The 26,201-nt window shown below is 33.5% G+C and overlaps 1 protein-coding gene across 3 annotated transcripts; it reads right to left on the bottom strand.

Moving 5' to 3' along the window:
- Positions 1-613: 613 nt before the first annotated feature.
- Positions 614-25,898, bottom strand: LOC114193422 (uncharacterized). 3 transcript variants are annotated; one of them, XM_085665336.1, is made up of 4 exons: positions 25,024-25,898; positions 24,144-24,164; positions 16,249-16,284; positions 614-750 (listed from the first exon to the last, which is right to left on the bottom strand). In XM_085665336.1, exons 1-4 carry the CDS (start codon positions 25,805-25,807, stop codon positions 734-736), a joined length of 858 nt encoding a protein of 285 aa, XP_085521462.1. In that variant the 5' UTR covers positions 25,808-25,898; the 3' UTR covers positions 614-733. The 3 variants fall into 3 exon arrangements, with proteins under 3 accessions (XP_085521462.1, XP_027939014.2, XP_085521461.1); XM_028083213.2 differs by lacking the exon at positions 614-750 and adding an exon at positions 10,887-11,074; XM_085665335.1 differs by lacking the exons at positions 614-750; positions 16,249-16,284 and having other exon boundaries at positions 16,838-24,164.
- Between the last annotated feature and the right edge of the window lie 303 nt (positions 25,899-26,201).

Genomic DNA, 26,201 nt, shown 5'->3' with positions numbered 1-26,201 from the left:
CTACAGCGGATGGATACTACTCCTACCCGACATGTTTTCATTTATAATAGAAAGATACTTTTTCTAAATTATCATAAAATTATGTTTATGGGAAATGTTTTTTAAGTTTATTAGGGATGTTGAAATTTGCTTATTATATTTAAGTTAACCATTTCTTTTCTAAATGAATGAGAGAATACTTATCGGTCTTTATGTGTTCCTTAGAACAGAGTTCAGTTATTTCTTGGAACAAACTTTGGTATTGCCACATGTAGTATTCATTAGCCTTTGGCTTGACTTTTCTGCGTCATTACTCGTAGAAGATAAATGACAACGTGCAGGAATTTAACTCACTGTACCAAGCTTCCATCACACAGTTGGACTTGTGTGGACGTGAATTTAGAAGAATTAAATAAGGTCGTGTTGATATGACTCTCATTGAACTATTGTTTTGGAATTCAATTCTTGGCACTTAATATGCACGCACCTTGATATTGATAGAATTAAATGTATGCTTATGTATTTATGACACGTAATTAAGGGACTTCATTTTTTCCTTTAAAACAGCTGTTTGAAAACGCAGACTTTGACTCCAGATAACTATAATTATTTTTTTATCTTTTCTACATGGTATCTCCAACTGATTGTTAAAGTACAAAATATAAATTAAAATTGCTAACATAAAATTGTATCTAACATCCTTTAGCAAGATGTTCCACATCACTTCGCCAATCGTATCCAACAACGATAATTCTTAGCATTTGAGTTGGCCTGTTGCAATTCTATAAGTATATGAAGAACTGAAACACTAACATAGAACCCAAAACTGTTTCTAGAAAAATATATTCAAAAGTAGAGAGAATTATAATATATATAAAAAAACTGAAAAATGTAATCTATTCTAATTTTTTCTATGTTCCTAAATTAATTCTAGAAAAATTACATTACATTATCTCAAAGATTTACTATTCTCACATAATTCATCTAAATAATACAATACTAACCTTATCAAGGAGAGATTCAATAATAATACATATTTTGATCTTTTTCTCTTTCAAACTTTTTTTTTCAATCTATTTTTTTTTTCTTAACTTTATTCTCTCACCCTTTCTTGATGATTAACAATGAGAAAATCTTATAACTAAGCACAAAAGTATAATATGTTTTTAACCTAAGTCCACCAAGTTAGTTAATATAAATCTTTATTTTTATTTTATTTTAGATTTTCATAATAACTAACAAATGTTTATATTTTATTAAATTATATTTGGACTCATCATAATATTTCACATGAATCATGTAATTGAATTAATTTATCAATTAATTCTAAGAAGAAAAAAAAACTCATGCAAGTTGCATTTGTAGCGGACAAATTTCATAACATGCTCAAACCCAATTGATTAATGCTAAGCAGAAGTCAAGAGATGTAAATGGAAGACCAAAAGCATCAGAGGAGGCTTTGAATGTTTACAAATAGAAGAGAATTCAGGTTTCTAAATCTTCTATTTTTGCTACTATAGGTAAGATACGAGACTCTTACATGTTCGCTTATTAATATAGTTTAATTCCTTATTTCTACAATTTTGGATGTCAACAACTGAATGACATTAAAAAGTATAGGCGTAAGAATTGAAACAAGTTTAATGCTATGTTCTTTTCGGTAGATGTAGATGCACACGGAAGAACAAATTTCCTTTGTATTTGTTTCAAACTATTATCAATACTATAGCAATGCTCATCAACCACGGCTAATGAAAACATATGAAGATGGTTTCAAATTCGTTGTTGATTAAGTCGTCGTTAAAAGTTTCTCACAACGACGACGGTTATTACCACACCTGTCGTCAATATTTACTAATACCATGATGGTTTGGAGAGCCGTCGTTGAACTTTGAATAGGAACAATATGAGCTTGGACTTGGACCAGAAACCCAAAAAACAACGACGACGATTAGGGTCTTAATCGTCGTGGATTGATCTTTTTTAACGACAGTTTTGGTAATAACTGTCGTTAATTAGTGTTTTTCTTTTTTAAAAAGACAGCTCTTTTTAATGTCTTAATCTGAACCTGTAATTTAAAAAACAGTTCCAATCTAAAATAGAATTTGAATCCAGACAAAGTTCCAATCCAAACAGTTCCATCAAAGTTACAAATAACTTATATGACAAAATAAGTCTAAACTACCTCTAAGTCTCACTAAACCTAACTCTCACTAACTACAAATAGAAAGTACTTCTTCCATGCTTTTTGAACATAAGCTATTGCTCCTGAATCCATTGGACTTGTGTCATTGAATTTTTGCAAAAGTGTTGAAAAATCTAATAGCAGTACATATGTAAATTACTTTAAGTTAAAATTAGTACATTAAATAAGTTAGTATATTACCGCATCCCAACAACTTTCATAATTGCCTTGAACAATTGTTGCCATTAGGGATGTCAAAAAAATTTGTACTCATAGGCATCTGCGGATAAAACCCGCAACAGGTAGAAAATGGATACTGAAAATGGATATCCATGGGTAACGGATACGAGTATTTTTTATACCCGCATGTTAACGGGGCATGTACGGGTATCATAGTATCCGTACGAGTGGATACTTGTACCTGTTATACTCTAATTTAAATTAAAAAAATTAAAAAAAAAAATATTAAAATATTAACACATTGATTTTGAATGGGTTATTTTTTATTAATTGGTTTTAAAAAAATCTCCATTTATTTGTAAGTTGTATTTTAATACTATTTATATGATTTATTTGCACTTTGTTTGAAATTTATAAATGTTATGTATTATATTTTTATTTGAATTTATAATTAAAATTTATTGTTTGTAAAACCCTAGAAAATGGTATTTTAGAAGTGATAGTCGTTTAAAAATAGTGAGACTCGATTATTTCAATATTAAAAGGTTTTAGTATAAATATAATAGTTATAAACGAGTTTTATTATTTTAAAACACATCATCTTTCTAGAAACCACTTTTCTAAAGCTCTATGACTTCTATCTAAAAGTTTTGTTTTTCTAGTCGTTTAATTGAAGAACCGAGACCGTAGGATTGATCCTCTTGGTGAGCTCTTCAATTTGGACAGATCGGTTTCTCTATTCGCATAAGTTAAGTTTCCGTTGTCTTTTTTGGTCTTTTCTATTTTATGTTGCATGTAAGCCATCTTTCACTTGCATGCGTCCTTTTATTTATCAGTATGAGTCTCTACTGATCAATGATCATAATGGTATGTCCTGATCGTTCTTGTGATACTTCAATGTGTAGATCGAGCAACTTGTGGAGTTAAAGGCGTTTGACATTTATAGAGTTTTTTAAGCATGATACTAGGTAAGGGAAACTAATTTCTCTATCTTAATTCATAAACTTGTTAAGAATGCATATTGTATGTTTAATTTGTGATTGATTGATGTATCTGATATGTGAGATTGATTGTGATGTTGAAAACTATGAAGATGTGTGTTTTTCATGTTAATTGAGAATACTTGGTGGTTTAAATGTGTTTTGCATTCAATTGGTATGAATAATTAGATAGAATTGATGTTTGATAATTGAATGATATCTGCATTGGTTTTGGAGTGGTATGGACTGGCTGAAGATGCATAAAATGGGTTAGATAAGTTTCTGTAAAATTCTGCAAAGTTGCACACTCGGTGGTGAGTAGTACTCGCTAGGCGAGTGAGCTAATCTGCAGAATTATACATATTTGCAAACTTGTTAGGCGAGTAATTCTAGCTAGGCAAATTTCCAAGTTAGGAACTTCCAAACCTAGGTCAGTGGCTATAAGACCCGAGAAAGTTAAATAATTAAATAAATAATTATTTAATAAATGCGGGTAGTAGAAGCCTTTATGACATTTAATGTTAATTGTTGTGACGTGGAAAAGTATTAGCTCAAGTGGTTAAAAGTGCTTTTTTGTGTGAGGGGACTTGGGTTCCAGTCCTATGTATACCAATTGTATGATATTTTATTTTATGCATTGTTTTAAGGTTATGATGGAATGTGGGTAGAGATAATGTAATCCCAAAATTATAGGAATTATCACTAAAAATGTATTGGTTGAATTGGTTGTGCACTTGCCTTGTGATTGAGTGGTTATGTGTTCAAACCTTGTTGAGAACGAAATTGACTTCTTTATTTTTGCTAATATAGTTGTGGCCTGGGAAAAAACAACCCATAATGGCCTTTGAAAGACAATTAGAGACATTTAAAAATCAAATTTCGTTTTTTACCATTTAACATAATTAATGATCATATAAAAGGGCAAAATTAGGCAAATAGAAGGGTTTTGGAGTCTGAAAGCTAGAGTGTGGTAAAGAGCACGAGTTTTGGAGTGAAAAGTGAGTTAGAGGGAATCAAGAGAGCTAAATTTGGAGGGCATCAAGGGAAGTCAATTTTTGGGGCAAGAAGAGCTATTACCCTTCATTGTTTTAAGGAGAGGAAAACCAGGTAAGGGGAGCTATTTTCCTGCTTATGACCATGTGTAGGATTAAGAAGCCTGCTCTTATGATTTTGTGCTTGCATGTCCTAAATTTTTCATGCTATATGTGATGGGAATGAAGTTTTGTTGTTTTGATGTTGGTTGAGAAGCCTTTTATGCTTTGGCATGAGAATAATAGAAGTTTTGTGGTGTATGATTGTTTATGACTCAGGCAAGTGCATCTCGCCTAAGCGAGAAATTGAGGGTTGTGAGGTTTTGGTTTGAGCATCTTGCTTAGGCGAGAGGTTCTCGCTTAAGCGGGAACTCGTGCGTGACTTTGTGTTCTTGTTTCACTTGCCGCTTAGGCAAGAGTTTTGGTTTTAGGCAAAGGGCGATCTCGCCTAGGCGAGAAGAGCTCGCCTAAGCGAGATTTCGCAGTGAGCCATTGGAGCACGCTCGCTCAGGCAAGAAAGTTTAGCTTAAGCGAGACAGGTCCGGTCGCTCAAACTAAGGGTTCTAGCCCAAGTGAATATATTGCAGTTTGTGTGCCTTGTTTGTACGCCTTGATGCAGACGTGGATCAGGAGATGGTGCGCCATGAGCGGGTAGGTTCATGGATGGTGGTTAACATATGATGGTATGAGCGGGGAGGTTCATACTCAGTTACTCTCATGTGGGGATACAAGCGAGGTAGATTCATATTGTGGTTAACATATGTTGCATGCGGGGAGGTACGTAGCTGGTGGATCACATGTGTTGGACCACGGGCGGGTAGATCCATAGAGTAGGACAACGAGCGGGGAGGTTCGTAGAAGCAGGACCACGAGCTGGCAGGTTCGTGTGAGCATCATAAATCCTGAGTCCATGGTTGACTATGTTATGTGATGCGAAGGTTGGAATGCCTTGGGGTATTAAGGACTTGGCCAATGTCTAAATTTAATAATATATATCTGGGAGTAATTATATTATTGAACTGATGTGTTTTCTTTCTTATAATAATAAGCTTGCCCTTTCTATTTGTGCTTGGCGATGATTGTGTAATTCTTTACACGGGAGCTGTTGATGATACAGGTGATGTTGTTGATGTTTAAGACGGAGAGTGAGGGCTAGCTTGGGATGGAGCTAGGAATTTTATTATGATTTTTATTATTTTATCAAAAGTGTGGAATTTGTAATAAGACTATTATTTAGCTTTAATTAAATGTTTACACACTGAACGATGTTTTAAATTTTCCCGCGGTTGGGAATAATGAAACTATGAGGTTTTTTATAAATTATGTATTCATTTATTTTAATTAAGTAATTTTCAGCGGGGATGTTACAGTGGCTAGGCGAGTGTTACTCACTGGGCGAGCATGGGCTAGTGTTACTCGTTGGGCGAATTTCCAAGTTAGGAACTTTAAGACCTAGACTAGTGATTGGGTGAGTACTACTCGCTGGGAGAGCATAGGCTAGTGGCTGGGCGAGTTCGACTAGTTGGGTGAGTAAGTGCCTACTTGAAACTTGTGTTGTTAAGTGTTTTGAATGGTATTTTATGGTTATATAAATTAATTGGGATAATGAATGAATGATTTAGATATGAATAATATATGCGGTGTAATATGAGATTCTTCACATGAGAATGAGAGGTGTTAACACTTATTCAAGGAGAATAAGTTATGAATTATGGTAGTGTATGCATTGAGATAGGGATTGTATCAGACAAAGATCCACGTTTCACCTCGCAGTTTTGGCAATCGCTATAGGCAGCACTGGGCACTCAATTGAGAATGAGTTCAGTCTATCATCCTCAGACAAATGGTCAATTTGAGAGAATCATACATTCATTGAAGGACTTGTTAAGGACATGTTTGTTGGATCACCTAGGTACTTGGAGTGATATGCTACCACTAGTTGAGTTCATGTACAACAATAGTTATCACTCCAGCATTGGGATGCCACCATATGAGGCTTTGTATGGTAGGAGATGCAGGACACCATTGTGTTGGCAACAAGATGGATAATCAGTGGTGCTTGGGCCAAAATTTTTACAACAGACCACTTAGAAAGTGAAAGTGATACATGATCGGATGCGAGAAACTCAGGGCAGACAGAAGTCCTATGCAGATAAGAGGAGGAGGTCGCTTGAGTTTGAGGCAGGTGACCATGTATTCCTCAGGGTTACACCAACAGTAGGTATTGGGAGAGCCCTCAAGTCGAGGAAGCTGACTCCTTGATTTATCGGTCTGTATCAGATCATGAGGATGATTGGACCAGCGGCATACGAGATTGCTTTGCCACCTCACTTGGCAAACCTGCACAATGTCTTTCATGTATCACAGCTAAGGAAGTACATTGCAGATCCTACTCATGTACTGGAGGAGGAAAATGTTCAGGTACGCGAGGATCTGACCATTAGAGTTGGACCAGTGAGAATCTTGGATTCTCAAGTCAAGCAACTCAGAGGAAAGAAAATCCGGACAGTGAAAGTCCTCTAGGACGAGGTAACCTAGGAGATGACATGGGAAATGGAAGACCTCATGAGGAATTCGTATCCACATCTATTTTAATAATTAATTAATAAATGCAGGTAGTGGGAGCCTTTATGGCATTTTAATGATGATTTATGTGATGTGGAAAAGTAATAACTTAATTGGTTGAAAGTACTTGATTGTGTGCGAGGATTTGGGTTCAAGTCCTATGTATGTCATTTATGTGCTATTTAATTGATTATTATTTTTATTGATATGCTTGACTGTGATAAGTGATAATATAATTCTATAATTATATTAATTATCACAAAACATGAGTTGGTTGAATGGTTGTGCATTGATTTGATGTTGGCATGGGAATGGTTTCAAACCTTGGTAGATCCAAATTAAGCTTTCATTTATTTTTTGCTAAAATTAGTTTTGACATGAATGTGAAAGAGCAAAGAAACCCTAGTTTACAATGGGTAGCAAAGAGGGGCTAGAAAAACAGCCACTAATGGACCTTGAATGGCCATTAAGTTAGCTTAATGCCAATTTTCGTTTTCCTTTCATCATTGCTAATTAAGACACCATTAAAAAACCAATTTTGGGTGAGAAGAAAGGTTTATGAGTGTGTCATTGTTGAGCAAGGTGATGAGAGTAAATTGAGAGCTATCACTGCGTTCAGAGAAGAGAGTGAGTGTGGTTCGTGAAAGGAGAAAAGGTTGCCATTGTTGATCAAGGAAGACCTCTCGACATAGTAATTTTAAAGCAAGGAATCCAAGTTAAGGGAGATGGAACCGTACCTTTTATTTTGTGCTGTTAATTGCATGAAATGTATGATAAATAAGATGCATATACTTTGCCTATTTCGTGTATTTTTGTGTTTACTAGAATTTTCCAGAAATCGCCTGGCGGGTGATGAACCACTACCAAGCGACTCCTCATTTTTCTAGGTTATTTTGGGTTCTAGAGATGGAACTGCCTGGCAGCACGAGCTTATCTGCTAGGCGACGCATGCATAATTCACCTAGTTTTTGGGTTTTGTTTTAATTTGCTGGTGGCGATGAACTATCGCCAGACGACGCGAGCCAATTTTTACTCGACTTTGATGTTTTTGGGTGTTTTGGGCTATTCCGATCGGAGAGGATGAAACTATACATGATGTTGTACTGGTGAAGTACTATTAATGGTCGAATGGTAGGGTGAATTGAATTAATTAGAGCAAAATTTGGAACAAATAAATTTTAGGGTTGGAAATTGGGGATTTGGAGTTTAGTGATGATTGAAGCACAAATTTCATTGAGAACTCGTGGGTGCACTTTTAAACTAATAACAAATAGTGTTGGGTGTGCTTGTTACCTGCGGAATTGGGGAAACCATTAGAGGAACACATTTGGGGTATTCTTAGAGACATGGCTAATGCAACAAAATATGGGATTTTCCCAGAAATTGATGCACCACCTGGCGGGGTGTAAATTGCCGCCAGGCGATAATGGTTGACCAACAATTGGTGGTTGACTTGGCAGGGACAGGTTGGAGTGTTGTGTGAAAATGTTCTGAGGAGTGAATTTTGACAGTAAGGTGAACTATATAGTGAGTTAGTGTGGTAATGGGAAGTGATATTATGAATTGTGAGACTAAGGGTGGGAAGCCATAGAAGGAGGTCAAAGTCTTCAGATAAATCGGACCATATGATGTCTGGATTGGTGTTAGTAGCAGTTCTAAGAGATTGTGATATTGTGTTCATAACAGTTGTAGAAGGCCTATTATAAACTTAAGGTTAAGTGTGGCTAGATATTACTAAAAACATGAATTTAAATGGGGATTTCGTGATGTGATAATTATGCTAGTGGGAAGGTACTGTAGGCACTCTTAATTTGCAAAGAAATGACCATTGAACTAGTTGAATGTCATTGTTTTGTGTTCAGCATCGGTGTGTACATTCTTAAGGGAAATTGAAGGATATCATATTCTTGAGTGGAGGATGATAGTTGATTACATGTGATAGGGTAAATTGTAAGATGTGAAGGATGTGGATATAATTCCTAGTGCAGATATGGTATATTAGAATATAAGATTTAATAGAGTTATGCTTGGATGCATAAACATCAATACAACTCGCTATACTGGTGTAGCGCTTGGCGGTAAGGATTGGACCACCAAGCGATGGCTATAAAAATAGTGGGCCTTAGAAACGCGTGGCGCCTGGTGGTGAAGCTGGTCCCGCCAGGCGACACCTGCAAGTCAGAGGCATTAGGGGCGCTTGGCGCCTGACGGTACGTGTCCCCCGCCAAGCGGTCTTGAAGCAAGTTTTGTCTGGCAGCTCAAGAACAGCGCCAGGCGATAATGTAGATGCCAACCTTGTGTTTGCTTGCTTTGGATGTGTGTGGTCTACAAGGCTTTGCTGATATCCCGAAGGTCGGCTTGCTGGTGTTCCTTGAGTTGTGGCACAAAACATATCCCTTGAGTTGTTGCTCGAGATAGGGGTTAAACATGTATCATTCCTTGAGTTGTGGCTCAGATGACATCTCTTGAGTTGTGGCTTGGGATGGCGGATGAACATGAGGAACTCTTGAGTTGTGGCTCGGGTTGGCGAGTGTTGTTGGTGTGAGTGTGCGTGTTATGGCACGTACAGGTAGGTCCAGGTAGATTGCCTTCCTTAGTAATTAGCTGACGAGTTTGGTAGTATTGGGACGTTACAAACTATGTTCGTATCCACCTAAAGTTACAGAGTATAGTCTATAGCATGGTTTCCCGAACGTGCTCTACCAGTTGTGGCTGTTAGGTAAGGCAGCAAGACATCTCGAGGTACTCATCAGAAGACGTAGATCACGGGTAACATGGTGGTGACCATGTGGTATGGAATCAAAGGGTGGAATTCCTTTGGTGTGTTTGTGATATATATGGTGTATATATATATATATATATATATATATATATATATATATATATATAGTTATATATGTTTATGTAATTGTAAGCTCACCCTATCTGTTTGTGTTTGGTGATAATCGTGTACGTGGTACATGGGAGCAGATGATGTTGTAGGTGGATTTGGTGAGGCGTAGAGCCGAAGCGTGGGCTAGCTGGGAAATTATCTTCATAGTTTTATTATTTTATGAATTTTAAGGATTATGTAAACGCTTGGATTTTTGAACTTGGTTTTTATAAATGAATTTATAAATTGTGGATTCGATATACTTTATAGTGTAATAAAGTTTTAATTTTTCTGCGTTTTGGGAAATGGTATTTTAATTAAGGTAGTTTATTTATAATCTCTATTTGATTTTGTACCTGCATATAACAAACAAGATAAGTTAGGCACAAGCGTCACCTTACCTCTGTAGTCCGCTATCTCCTTAGTTGGTCTATTCCCGGTTGGCATATGTCGGCTTGGACCCAGGAGGGGTTACCTACAGAAGGAACTCCAAAGCTCAAGTAAGTCAAAGCTCTCAGAAGGTCAAATCAGTGATTAATGGAGTAATGAATGCGTACCTTTAATTACTAGGGTCCACGCGTATTTATAGAGCATTAATTATGTCTGATTATCCCATGGGCCGGGCCTTGGCTTGGGCTCTAGCTTGGGCTGTAAGTGGGCCTGGGCCCTAACCCAGGCCCTCAAGACCTATTGAACGCGGGGACTTCCATTTTATTAAGTATACTAAAGTTATCGGCCTCAACCGACTACTTCCCTTGACGATTTGTATTGCTCGTGTGCCGTCTTAGGCAGGTAGTTCCTCTAGACATCTAGGTTACCGGTCTTGGCGGCTACTCGGCTGCCTTGGTATATGGTGATCGTTTTATCATTATTTTGTTAAGTTAACTTGGTGTGGTACATATTTTATTAAAAAACTCGTAATATTCGGTTGAGATGTTACAACAACCACTTATGGAACACAAATAACTATAGAATTGCTTTGTGCAAAGGTTAACACTTGCAAAGTTTCCCTCTAAACCTTTAGCAAATCATATAAAACACATCAAACAAAGCTTCAATTATGGCCTTAATTGCTCAATGGTCCATCCTTTGTAAAATTTGAGATCTTATATATATATATACCTATTTTATAAAAAACTCATTACACATAGTCCTTTCTTTCGAATAGTTATAAAGTATAAACTTGGAAGGTAAGTTAATACATCTTTAAATTTGATATATATCAGCAAAGATTCCAAATTTTATTATGATTGGGAAACTTTTAAGATACTAGAAATAGCCACTGCAAAATAAAAAAAGAAAACTGAGTTAATAAATACTATGACAAACTTAAAAGTAAAATATTATTTTATAAATGGGTTCAAATAAACAGTGATGTAAAATCTAGGGGTCCATTTGGTGTTTTACTAATTTTTTAATTCCATTATATATATCTTACAGTGAAATCTTGTTTGGATTTGTTCGATTAGTAATCTACACACTTATTTGGAATAACTATTATTAATGTGTTATTAGTTTCAATTTGGATCTATTTTCTTTTAAATGGGTTATGTTATTTGTCAATGGTTTGTTTTTTGTTTTAAATTTATTTTTTAAATTGTCACGTGTCAAATGAGACTATCACGTGGTATAAGTAGTGTGACATGACAGCGAGATGTGACATGTCATTGTTGGTACAAGTGTCATGTGAAAAATCTCAATTTAATTTATATATTAGCTATTTTGTCTCAATTCAATCTCAATTTGTTTTAAACTAGAGCAATTTCATCACTCTAAATTAAGATCAGATTTAAATTTATATAAATGTTATAATGATAGTTTTTGTTAAAGTTAATATTTTTAACAAGATTAAGTTTACTTAAATTTAAATTTTACATTGAACTTTATTTAAATCTTATTTTCAAATTTTAAATAAATATATTTATTTTAAATTGTTATAAAACTGTTTTAAAATTTCACATTTGAATATATAAAGTTGTTATTTTTAAGTCCAACATTTATATAGAAATTATTGGACTTTATTTAAATTTTGTTTCAAATATTTATATATCAATAATTTTTATACAAATGTTAGAGTCGGTTTAAAAATAATAACTTTATAAATTTAAATGTAAAATTTTAAAATAGTTTTATAACAATTTAAAATAAATATATCTATTTAAAATTTTAAAACAAAGTTTGTGACCTTTATACATTATCTCAGTTCTATTGTGTCTTGTTGTGATCTCTCGTGCATAACTTTCTCTACTTCCTTTGTGTTTCTGTTTTGGTTTGATTTAGGTCATGTACTCTATTTTATTTTATTTTTGTTATCTTTTTTTCTTTGTTATTTTTTATTTTATTTTTCTTTGTTATTCTGTTATGTAAATATGTGGTCAGTTAAAATTAGGACTCTCTACATTCATTTAGCATATTTGATATTGTAGGACAAATTCAAAAATTTTTATACTTCCATATGGATCTTCTTAATTTTGGTACCTCACATATTTCATATGATCCTAAATCATTTTTGTCCTCAAATTGCATCTTACCTAAATCTTTTATTACTATGAAAGGCAATTTAATTCCATTAACATTACAAGAAATTGTTATTTTATCGACAAAAAAAATTGTTAATAAAATAGAATTTATTAATGAAATTTATTGACAAATTTTACCAAAGAATTTAAGAAATTTAATTACACCACACCTAGCCGGCCTAGCCAAACATGCCAACACTTATCATCCTTTACCGTCATAGTTATACCCGCAAAGGCTAGGGGATTAGTTTACCACACCTAGCCGACCTAGCCAAATAATAACCATAAAACTCGTCTTTGTAACCACCAAGGACGCAAATAATAACAATCACCATATATATGCTGAGCGAATAAAAGTAACCGGCCTAAGCCGCTAAAAGAGCAACAACGGCCTAACCCGCTAAAAGAGCAAATGGCCTAAGCCGCTAAAGAGTAACCGGTCTAGGCCAGTAAATTTAGGAAACTAAGTAAGAACTTGATAAATTCAGAACATTACTGGTAAGACCCATAGGGCCCACGATGATCGAACTAAGGGACCTGGGCTAAGGCCCAAGCCCACCTACAGCCCAAACAGGGGCCCAACCCATGACGTGACCAAACATAATTAATAATCTATAAATATGCATGGACCCCACAAATTAAAGGTACGCATTCATTACTCTCCTAATTACGAGATTTGACTTTCTAAAAGGTTTTGCTGACTTGAGCATCGGAGTCCCTTCTGTAGGTAACCCTTCTCGGGTCCAAACCAATTCACACCGAGATATCCACAAACGACATATACCAACCGGGAGGAAGCCTACTGAGGAGATTGCGGACTGGGTAAGGTAACGCTTGTGTCTGACATCTTATTTGTTCTCTGCAGGAACATTAATTATGTCGTAGTTTGTATGTTTCAAATGTTTACTATATTCCTAATCTGATTTTGAGTCTTGTTGTAGTTTATCAATTATGCGACTTTCGTTACCCAATCTTGTTTTCTACAATCTGTTATATGTCGGATCTTCAATCCAGGAGCCTTATTGGGCAAGTCATAGATAGGAGGGACTTTATATGTTGGATGATTTGAAGAATGTAGTTGTTGAAACCTCCACAACTGGTTTATCATTTTTTTTTTAAATTTGAATTTTGCCTCATCAATCCTATATTTACATTATTCTTGCCTTGGACATCTTTCTTTCTCTTAGTTAATTTCCTTAGTCTACACTAGAGTTTAAGGAAAGTAAACCATTGATACTTTTTATTGTTGTGGTTGTAAGCTTGTCAAATTTATTGTTTTTCCTTTTACAAATAGTGTTTGTACCTCTCATACATTTTGTCTTAGTTCATTATCTAGTAGTGGTGTGCACAGGTGGGGTCCACCACTTTAGTTAGGGAGGGAATAATGTTTCCTGATGCAATATGGAAATCTGACAATTTTATTTTTTGCGAAAACTACTTAGTGGGTTACAAGTTAATTGATCTTCAGTTGCAAGTTAAGTTTAAGAATGTGCCAGCCAAGTTTTTCCCCAAATGCACCTATACCTTGTGGACCCAAGTGGGATGAACTCTAGTAATGGTGTGCACATGTAAGGGCCACCACTTTAGTTAGGGAGGAAATTATGTTTCCTGATGCAATAAGTAAATCTGATAATTTTATTTTGTGCAAAAACTCCTTCATAGGTTACAAGTTAATTGTTCTTCAGTTGCAACTTAAGTTTAAAATGTGCCAGACAAGTTTTTCCCCAAATCTCTAGCCAGGAACAAGTAACACCATGTCGAGAGAGAAGATGCAAGGAGAAGACCCAATTTCTATCGAGGAAGAAGACGAATGACACCCTTTGTCACAAAAAATCCCCCAATGTCATGCGAGAACCCCGAAAAAATATGAACACCTAAAGTCTTGAGTTAGGGATTGCAAACTTGACACTAATATGAACGAGTTGTTTTCGAAACTTTAAGGTTATGGATTGTAGAGTTTAAACGAGAAGGGAACTTTATGGGGTTTCAACGAAAAGTTAGGGAGAAAGCAAAATAAAACCTCCCTAAACACACACATTTGGTGGGTGTCTTCGTGGGTGCAATGGAATGGGATTAGGGTTTCAAAATGGTAGCAAAGGATTGAGATCGAAAATGGGAGCTTCCACAAACAGGATAGAGATTGGGTAATTTTGAGTCCAAAACTAGAAGCTTCAAGGAAACAACAATGAGAAATTTTCACATGAAAAGGAACAATGGTTTTGTTTGGAAGAATGGAGGTAAATGAATGTGAATTTTTCCCACCACGCGCGCCTGACACTTTTACTTTTCCTCTACCAGACTGTACCACTAAAAGGTACATTGAGAAAAAAATTTAAAATAAAAAACATATTGCCACGTTAGGTAGTAAAGAAAGTGGTAAAAATAATAGTCATCCTATCATTTTCCTTTTTTATATTGTGCATGTTGTGAGACGATATATTTCTTCTCCTACAATAGTGCATTGGGTGATTGTTATAGACATTCTTACATATCTTCATACTCACTTTGAGAGTCTTCTATATCCCTTATCATCTTCTTTAGAGTTGTGTTGTGATTCTAATGTTGATTTTTTTCTTTTCTTTTTTCATATTTCTAGGAGATTATCATATCTCTTAGAAGTGCAAGAAAGAAGTTGTTCCTTTTTCTCTACTCAAGTGGAATATTGTGCAATTACTCTAACCTCTCCTAAGATAACTTGGTTACATTGGCTTCTTTTTGACATGTGTTTTTCTTTTTCTAGATCAACTCCAATGTATAACAAGAATACTATTAAATTTCTCATAATTAAATCTTTCATATGATACAAAACATATTGAAATTGATTATGATTTCACTGGTTATTATCTCCACATGTAGCCATTACAATTGGCTATCATCTTTTCATCTATTCATATGTAGTTGCTTTATTTAAAAAAACTTCATTTGAATAAATATTTTTATTTTTGAATGATAAATGTTTTATATTTCGCATTAATACATCGTGAGTTTTAAGAGAAAAAAAAGAATATATATATATATATATATATATATATATATATATATATATATAAAAGATAATTTAACTTTTATACTATTGTTATATTTTTTGTTATGTCTTATATCTTTAGACTTCCTACCTCTATTACTCCTCTTTTTCTTTTTTATGAATTTTTATCTTTTTTTTTATCTCAATTATAACTATTACAAATCTCCATAATATAATATGTTATAACTATATAATACGAATTTTTTTTTATTAAAAATCATATTTTATAAATTTTCAGAACGAACAATATTAAACTCATGAATTCAATATTTGACAAAGAGAAGAAAATTCAAAATGGAGGGAAAAACAATTTTATATTAGAAAACCAACATAAAAAAATCTACTGCAAGAAAATGTAGTAACCAATTTTAGTGACCAAAAGTTGTTAGTTATTATAATTACTAAATTAGATACAAGTTTACAAAGTAAAAAAATTGTTGGTTACTAAAATAGTTACTATTATGAATAAAAAATTATAATTGGTCACTAAATTGGTTTTTAAAATTTGCTACCATAGTTTTGGCTACCAAAGGAAACTGGTCACTAAAAATTAGCTACCTAAGTTTTGGCTACCAAAATAATTTAGTTACTAAATTGCTCTCTAGTTAAGTAGTGACAAATTTAGTGACCAATTATAATTTTTTATTTATATTAGTGACTATTTTAGTAACCAATAAATTTTAATTTTATAAATTGATTTCTAAATTGATCACTATAGTGACTAACAACTTTTAGTCACTAAAATTAGTTACTAATAAGATATTTTCTTGTAGTAAACAAATTTAAATTAAAAGATTATAAACATAATTAAACATGAAAAATGTATATTTGGTAATATGATAGGTATGTAGGATAAAAAGTTTATGGAAATACGTGCAAATTCTAAAGGTAATCCAAAGGTAAAATTCTTACCTTCTAAAGAATGCAGTAGCCTCGGAGGTCTGAAGGCTATTCAGCCAAAAGAGGAAGAGTATCAATATCACAGAATCATAGCACAACAAGGAAGACTAGTTACATAATTTCACATAAATGCTTTTATTTCGTTTTGAACCCAAACAATGTTTTACATAAGTTCAGGCATAATGCAAATAACTATAAAAGACTGATATATTTAGAAAACATTTAATTAATGGAGTGATACTTTATGGATATAATACGGAATCGTAATTAATCTATAAACATACACTTTTGAAACTTAGTTTTAATAGATAAAAGGCGGCTTTAGTCATCACGTCATGGATGTCAATATATTAAAATTAAAAAGATTATTTTTGTTTATGTATTAATTTATTTTATGTAAAAAAATTGATTTTCATTGTTTTTAATGAAAATATAATAAATAAAAAAATTCGTAATTATAATAAAATTTTATATTAACTATTAAATTTTATAGTAGTAAAATGTCCAAACAAGTAACTAAAATGATAGAGCAAATACAACTATGACATAAATTAGTAAAGAAGATATCAACAATTCAAATAAAAAATATCAAACTTTGAATATTAAACAAATTATTTAAAAATATTCCAATTTAGTAAGAGTTTTAATTTAATTAAAAGTAAAAACAGAAAGCCTGTTTTATGTTTATATTATGCAATCAATCGCGTTAATGGAAGAATTGAAATAGCAGCCATGATCTGGATCACGCATTATTTTTTAATTAATAAAAAAATAAATAATTAATTAAAATTATTGAATTTATTTAAGCGTCATTACAAGGGTAAGTTTAAGGTTTTTCATTAGATTCCAAAAGTTCAGATATTTTCAATTACATTTGTCTTTAGTTAGATTTCTGGTTAGGCAAGGGTGAAAATAGCATAACAAATTGCAATTCCTTGTTGGACTGAGTGCATTGTTGTAGGGTGTATCAATCGTCCCATGATGGAGACTAAGTCAGTCAAGTCACAATTGAATTGTGGTATTTGTGTTGTTATGCTTGAAGTAAAAGAGCTTGTTATGCTTGAAGTAAAAGAGCTGCAACATGATTATAACTTATAACTTTTGACCTGGAGGTAAGTGCTTAATCCACCAATTGGTATCAAAACCAAGATGATGAGTTTGATTTCTAGTGGGATAATTGTTTAGGGTGAGACTATATACTTATCCCCGTGGCATATGTTAGGTGGGTTAAGTCACAATAAAAAAATTAAATTCCTAAAGAGATAACTGTTGCGGTGGAGAATATATATTAGATAAGCTAGAACAACTAGAGGCTAATGATACTGAGAAGAAAAAACAAAGGGATCAAGAAGATGGGTAGTGACGGTAAAATCAAGGTACTTGAAAGATATTATAAATAAATAAGGGATAAGAATGATTTGCCTACAAGAAACAAAAGCACGTTTAATCACTAATAACATATGTTTCACAATTTGATGGGCCACAAATATTGAGTGGGTATATAATGTGGTTAAGAATAAAGCAGGAGGGATCCTAACAATGTGGCGAAAAGAGTGTTTTAAGTGTGATAGGTTTATTAGAGGCAATGGGTTCCCACCAGTGTTGGGCATATGGAGTAAGGATAATATACCTAGTGTAGTTATGAACATCTACTCACCGTGTCTTTTGAGAAAAAAAAAGGAAATATGGAAAGGGATAGTTTTAATGAAACAACAAAATAGTTGTAAGATGTGGTGTTTGTTAGGCAATTTTAATTCAGTAAGAAAACCAGAGGACAGGAGAGGTATAACTATTGATGTGGCTAGTGGAAAGAGATTCGTGAGTTTAATAATTTCATAGACAAGATTAATGTTAGTGACATACTAGTAGTAGGATGAAAGTACACTAGGTATAGACCTAACGAAACACCAAAAAGTTGCCTTGATAAAATCTTAGTAACAAATGAGTGGTTAGAGTAGTGGCCAATAAGTAAACAACACATTTTAGATAGGGTAATATTTGACCATTGCACATTAGTACTTAATCAAGAACAAATTCACTAGGGCCCAAACCTTTTAGAAGTCTAGATGCTTGGCATAGTGTTTGTGATTTTAAAAAGTTTATGAAAACAAAGTGGGGAACCTATAATGTGTATGGCGATGGGATATATGAACTAAAAGAAAAATTCAAGAAACTGAAAAGGGATCTCAAGGTATGGAATAAAGATGTGTTTGGATATGTTAATTTACAAAAGCAAAACATTGTCAATAAAATAAGGGAGTTGGACAAGTTTGATGATGAGAGCACTTTAGAGGATGATCAAAAAGTAGAAAGAAGGGACCTTTTTAGTGAACTCAGTGTAATGAGTCATAGGCAAGAAGCGATATGGAAACAAAAGTCAAGAGCTAAATGGATAGGAACAAACGATTCTAATTCTAAATATTTTCACTCTATACTGAATTGGAGAAGAAAGAAAATCATATCAAAGGCTTGGATATCCTAGGGAAATGGTGTGAGAAACCAGATGTGCTAAAAGTGATTGTAAAGGATTACTTTAAACAAAGGCTTATATACTCAACATTACTTCAAATTAGGTTTGGAAAAATTAATTTCATACCATATCAGAGCAGGATAATGAAAAGCTCACTAGGATGATTAAAGAGGACGAAATTAGAGTAGCTATATTGCAATGTGATGGTAGTAGAAGTCTTGGACCAGATGGGTTTTATTTTGGATTTATTAAAAAAGCAATGGGAAATTGTAAATAGGTATGTTATACAAGCTATAACTGAATTTCAGTCAAATAGTTTCATACCAAAAAGGTGCAATGCTTCTTTCATATCTTTGATTTCCCAAAACAGTTAACCTTATTGGCCTGCATGAATATAAACTTATTTCCTTGGTGGGTTGCATATATAAAATAATAGCTAAAGTCCTATCTAATAAACTTAAGCTTGTTTTCCCTAGTATAATTGACAAAAATCAATTCACTTTTATTAAGGACAAGGGTTTATTGGATAGTGTTGTTGTGACTAATGAAGTAATTGAGGAAGCACGCAATAATAGGAAATAATGCTTGATAGTAAAGTTGGATTTTGAAAAGGCATATGACTTAGTTAGTTGGGATTTCTTATACTATATTTTGGGTACATTGGGGTTTGAAACTAAATGGGTAGGTTGGATAAAGGCATGCCTTGAGTCATCCACAATTTTTGTCCTTGTGAATGATAGCCCAAATCAAAAGTTCACTCCAACAAGAAAACTAGGACAAGAGGACCCTCTAGCACCTCTCTTATTCCTTTTAGTCGTAGAAGGGTTGTTAGGCTTAGTTAGACAAACTGATAACATGAATTTGCTTGAAGGCATAAGGGTAGGGAGAAACAAGTTTAAAGTTAATATGTTGCAATTTGCAGATGATACTTTTTTCTTTTGCAAGCTAGGTATTAATGATCTAATGGTTATTAAAAGTATCCACATATTCTTTGAACATGTATCAAGGCTTAGGATTAATTTCCATAAGAATAAGTTAGGAGGTGTGAGGGTCGGGGAAGATGAATTGTTAAGTGGCTCTAATATACTTAATTGTGGACTAATTAGCATCCTATTTAAGTATCTAGGTATATGTGGGGAGAAGGGGGAATCCTAGAAGGAAGCAATTTTGGGAGCTTGTAGTGAATAAAATAAAGAAAAAATTAAATCCATGTTCCTATCGTTTGCAAGGAGAGTGTGCTTACTTAAACTAGTTTTGACATCTATACCATTGTATTATATGTCTTTATTCAAAATGTCGATCTTAGTTATCAAGGACATAATGAGAATACAAAGCAAATCCTTATGGGGTTGGACTGCAGAAGGGAGGAAAATAGCTTGGCTGAAGTGGACAACATTATGTAAGCGCAAAGTGGAGGGCAATCTATGTATAAAAAATATACAATTATTCAACGAAGCACTCTTGGCTAAGTGGAAGTGGATATTAGGTATTGATGAAAAAGGGTTATGGAAAGATGTTATGGAGTCTATATACGGTTCTTGTTGAAGTTTGGATGATATAAAGATTGTCCAAAGAGAATCTAGATGGTGGAAAGATTTAATAAAGATTAATGGATCTAGTGATGACAAAATTATGGTTCGAAGAGAATATGAACTGGAAAGTAGGTTTGGGAAGTAGGATTTTGTTTTGGGAAGACAAATGAACGGAGGATAGATCACTTAAGGAGGCTTACCATAGGTTATATGCAAACACATATAACAAAGACCAAACAATAAGTAAATGCGGGAAGTGGAACAATGATAGATGGAAAATGGAATTCTTCTTGGAGAAGACATTGGTTTGAATGAGAGAGGCCTCAAATTGAAACATTCTTGGAAAGAATCGATAGCAAGACTCTTGTTAGAGGAAGAAGCGATACCTATATGTGGAATAATGGGGAAGATATGATATACACAATTAAGTCAACATATAAAATGTTGTAAGGTGTATGCCATGTAGATAAAAAACAATTCTTTGAAGGCTTATGGAGAGTAAAGGTTATCCCTTCTACAAAGTTCTTTATATGGTGGTTTATTCTAAATGAAGTGCTGACAATGGTTAAATTAAGGCATAGAGGGGCCATTCTAAGCAATGTTAGTTGTGTTATGTGCGATGAGCAGGACGAGACCATAAATCATCTTTTGTTTAGCTGTAAAATGGCTACCAAAATATGCAATATGTGCAACAAATGATTGGAAACTTAGGTGTAAGTCATAACCATATTCAAGCACATTTTAAGCAATTTCATCTATTCGAGCTAAATCACAAAGGTAATATGTTATGGAATAGGGTGTGGATTGCTATAGTGCGGACTCTATGAAATCATAGGAACAATATTGTCTTTAGGAATAGTGTACCAAACCCATAATAGAATTTTATTTTGGCCCAAGTAAGGGTATGGGTATGGTTGAAAAATAAAATGACAAATGTCAATTTTTCATTTTCTGATTGGTGCCTATGTCTCAGTCTTTGTTTAAGGTCTATAGCTTAGAAACCAATTATCCTTTTTTCACTACTGCGGTAGGGGCAATAATAGGCTAATTGTACGAGGTTTTCTAACTTATAATCTAGACTTTACGGTTTAGAGTGTTTGCTTTCTCCTTGCAGGTGCAATCTTCAACTTACTATCTATGGAATAATCACTCTATACTATGCTTTGATGAGTTCTTTGTAGAGTAGGTGCAGGGATAGTTACTTGATAATCCATATGCAAGAGGAGTGTATGTAGCATATGACAGGTTGAGATATTGTGCTTGAGAGTTGAATAAAACATGAATGAGTAAAAGAATAACCTCATATTTGACTCTACCTGTATAGAATAATTTATAGAGCTTTTCGTGAAAATTTATAGGAAGATGAGCATTATCTTGGTAGCTAAAGTTATATGCTAAATTTGTTGAATTTATACTTGATGAACTAGTTTTTTCTTTGTAAAAGGTTAAAGCACCCCAAGTGTTTTGTATTAATATATCTATTTATTTGCAAGAGCAAAAAACTGGATTAGATAATACCGGTTATAAAAAATGGCTTTTAAATTGCTATAGATGAATCCCGTGTACATTGGCCAAAGTTTATTTGATGTAAAACTACACCTTTTTAATGTATGTGGATGATGTAGTCAGATGTAGAAATGGTTGTTTATGTCAGTTTGTTGTTCGACATAAATGGACGGTGTTTTTACATCTTCTGCATCTATGTCGACCTTTAATATGATGTTACACTAGTGTAATTTGTTGGTTTTTCATCGTCTTATAGGCCTCAATTATTGCAGAACTGAAGCCTATAAGGACGCGGTGACACTTTTGCAATTTTTTGAACTTTTTTGCCTCGGGTCAAAAGTTAACTGAAGCCTATAGGGCTTTTTTGCCTCAGTCAAAAGGCAACCGAATCCTATAAGGCATCAGAGTTCCTCAAAATTTCAAAAATGCCATTGCGAGCAGAGTTTTTTGCCTCGGGTGAAATAGGACCGAGGCAGTATACACTTTAGGCCTTGATTATTAATTGAACCGAGGCTATATATCTTATTTAGGTCCCCAAATCGTGAATTACAATATTGTTCCTCTTCATCCCCAAATCAAACCTCTGCTGCGTGATCTGGTCCAAGTGCCAATCTGGTTCGCGATTGCCATTGGTGGTGGTTTGCGATTTTTTGCACACTCAAACGACTCTCCCATGCGGTGGAGTAAGATATGGTTTGTAGGTTCATGAGCTTCAATCTGGTTCGCAACGACGTGCCTTTGGTTCACGATATGCGATCTATTTTAAGTCACGTATGGGCAGGGCTTGTGAGAGAGAGAAAGTGGGTTTGGGGTTTGCCTTGCAGAGTGTTTTTTGTTTAGTTAATTAATTCTCTATTAATTAGGTTTTCAATTGGGATTAATTTGATTGGAAGAATTTTAGGTGAATATGGTCGACAAATTTGTACGTGGAGGAAGTGTGAAGAAGATGGTCGCTAGGGTTCAAAAACTGCAGATTGTGCTTTGGCTTGAGGCCAAAAGTCATGTCCTTTTGACCTCGCCTTAATATTCCCCGGTTCTGGAATCGGGGCAAAATACAAAAAACAACCGGTGCCAAAAGTCCTTACTGCACTAGTGTTAGTTGAGCCAAAATAGATTAATGGAAAACACTTCTTTTTCACTAATGACACATAACATAAAGTTAATCAAAATTAAAAAAAAAGTATATATTAGTTATCAAAATGTTATTATATAATAGAGATAAAATTGCCAATACCAAAATCGTCCCACCTATAACTATTATGATCGTTGATGGTTCCTTAACGTCATTAGTAGGTACTGAATGTATCTCCACATTTACTTTGTCCCTTTTATATGTTTACTATATTTCTTTTGACTCTTCAAATGTTTACTATGTGACTATGATATCTCTTTTTCTTTTTTCTTCTACTCGCTATATTATGTGCAAGATCCTCATCCTAGAGGGTGATTGGTATAAGTTATAGATAGGGTGACCTTTTATACTTGCCATCAATGACACTCTTCATCAAACTTCATGTAATCTTAGCAAAATGGAGTTGCTTAAAAAACTATCCCTCATTCATGAATTTACACATTCTCTGCTTTGTTTCTAAATACTCATTCTCGTGGTTGTACTATTCTCGCTCTGTATTTGACAACATAATAGTCACATGAGAGGATGTAGACTGGGTTGTGGAGTTAAAAGTACAGGTGGCAAAATAGTTTCAAAGAAGGATTTTGGCTCTCTTTTTTATTTCCTGGGGATTGAAGTTGTAAATTCTCCTCGAAGTTATCCTCTCTCTCAATCTGAGTATATTTCACTATCTTAGCACATGCTCGTCTTTTTTATAGTAGCATATTTGACACACTATTGAGTTCAAAATGTGAAATATGTTTCCTTTAATAAGTTTTTATCTGTTCGTAATACATATAGTACTATTGTTGGAAAACTATTCTATATACAACTTTTATACTTATATTTTTGTGGCTTTCTTAATGTCTTGAATCTTTAGATTTCCTAAATGGTTAATTAGGAACTCTATTACTCTTCTTTTTTATTTGTCTTTGTCTTTTGTTGTTATCAATTATCACTCTTAAAAATCTTCAGAAATAATATTTTCTAACTATAATAAGAGATTAAATATTTTATTAAAAATCATTAAAATTCATGTTTTATAAGTCAGAAAACACAATTTGAATCATATCGGTCAAGTATTTGATAATGTATACATCGATAGAAAAATCATTATAAAAATTGAGAAGAAAATAATTTTAATTTAAAAGATCAAAATAAAAGAATTCAAATCTAAATTAAGAGATTAAACATGAAAGATTAGAAAAAATGCATATTATACGGTTGATATGTAGAATCAAAATTGACGAATTAAAGAGTAGGTAATCCAAAGAGGTAGGATATTTACCCGAAGGCTCCGAAGGTATCGCTGTTGCCCAAAAAAGAAAGAGGGTATCAATATAAGATAATTACAACGCAATAAGGAAGGCTATTTACATAATTTCACAAATTCATAATCTATCTAATAAAAGTCCCTTTAGTCACTGATTAATGAAAGATAAAAGGTATAATTACTGATTTGGTACTTCAACTTTTTTGTTAAGTTCAATTAATTTTTGGTTTGTTCAATTTAGTACCCCAAAATTTGATCATCTTTGTTAAGTTAGAGTTAACACCGTGTCAGTACACTGTGTTAACTCCAACTTATCGGAGATGACCAAATTGAATCTTTTTAGATAATTTGGGTACTAAATTGAACAAACAAAAAATATGGGTACCAAATTGAATTTAACCAAAAAATTGGGGTACCAAATCAGTAATTATACCAAGATAAAATTATCATTTTATTTTAACATAAAATATAAAATTAATTAGAAAGATACTTGTTGATATAAAACTTATAGTTTGGGCAATTAAAATTTTGAATCCAAACGCTGAAATGACACAACTAGCTATGACTATAGCAATAAATAAAATAAGCGTTGACATGTTAAAAGGAATTTAATAAATCATTTAAATCATACTAAAAGATCACAAGAAATTTAGAAAAACTAACCATTCAAAACACTTAAAATAAACTTAATCAGAATAAAAAAATAGTAATAAAAACGTTATTATAATAGGAATAAATATACCAAAATTAATTACATAAATTTGGTATGTTATGTATATCTTTTGCTATAATAAAAAAGTTATATAGATCAATTAAAAGAAATATTAAAAATATTGAAATTTATTTAAAGTTGAAATTTAATTAAAATTAAAAACAGAAAGCCTTTATGCCATACCATCATTTAAGCATTGAACGCTGTGGGTGGAATCATTGAAATGGCAGTAGGTATGATTATCAAATCCACAAGTATGCTCGCAGACGAGACGAATCCAAGAAAGGTAAAATCCATAGACAAGCGCTGTGTGCATCATGGCGTAGGAATAATTATTTGGGTTCAACCCCCACCAAGATGTGAGAGCAACCAGCTTTACATCACAACCAACTTCTAAGTCCTTTGTTAATAGGTCACCGGCCATAGCGTATGTGTAACCTTTGGAGTCCCAATTCAGGCATCCACCAGTATCCACGTACTTTCGCTTCCCACTCACTCCATGGCTACAACTCAAAAACACTATATACTGGTACTGATAATACTCCTCCTCATAAATATTTTCGTACATATCCAAGGTGTCGGTGTGAGAATCAGTAAAATTGGATGTAGACAAGAAATAGCGAGGAAGGGAAGAGCAGTTTGATTGTTGAAGTCCAGGATCCACCACTCGCATTGTGAAATTATTGTAGTTGATGTCCTCCACATTAAATCTTCCAGAGAGCAAAGATAATAGCGTTATATTGTTTTCACAAGATAGCTCATACGGACCGCATTCTGGGTCTACTTTCAATCGAAATGGATAAGATATGTTCCTGATTTTGCCGCAGGAAGAGGCGAGGCAACCATCTCCTCCGTCAATTTGGTGGAGTAGAAGCACCAACACTATCAATGCTCTCTCTATCCACATGCTCACGCCTAATCTCTTTTCTGTTTCAACAATTCTATTGTCAGCAGAATCCAAGCTCATATTTAAAGCCCAATTCCACAGGCTTTCCGATAACTTGGGTGAACAAATTTACTTATATATTATCACAAGTCTTTTTGTTTTAGTTTTCGAATATTCCTCTGTGTGTGTGTGTGTGTTTTTTTTTTTTTGCGCAACGTAGAAGATAGTTTATATTACAAATTGTTTCATATATACAATGTAACCAAAAGTCCAATACACTCCTCTAGACTTATGGCAAAGAAAAGACTTTCACATAGATATAGTTTAGAATGTTGAGATTAGCTTATATTATGTATTAAGTTCACCATTATTTTGAGACCAAAGAGAGAGTACTTACTAGTCTTTATGTATTTCTTGGAATACTTCGGTTATTTCTTGGAACAAACTTTTGTTATTGTCACATGACAATTCATTA

The sequence above is a fragment of the Vigna unguiculata genome, chromosome 8 (genome assembly GCF_037176805.1).
Source record: "Vigna unguiculata cultivar grain cowpea cultivar isolate G323 ecotype 2 chromosome 8, ASM3717680v1, whole genome shotgun sequence".
Classification (NCBI taxonomy): domain Eukaryota; kingdom Viridiplantae; phylum Streptophyta; class Magnoliopsida; order Fabales; family Fabaceae; genus Vigna; species Vigna unguiculata.
The sequence above is the reverse complement of the archived record's forward strand: the minus strand, read 5'-3'. Positions and strand labels throughout refer to the sequence as shown.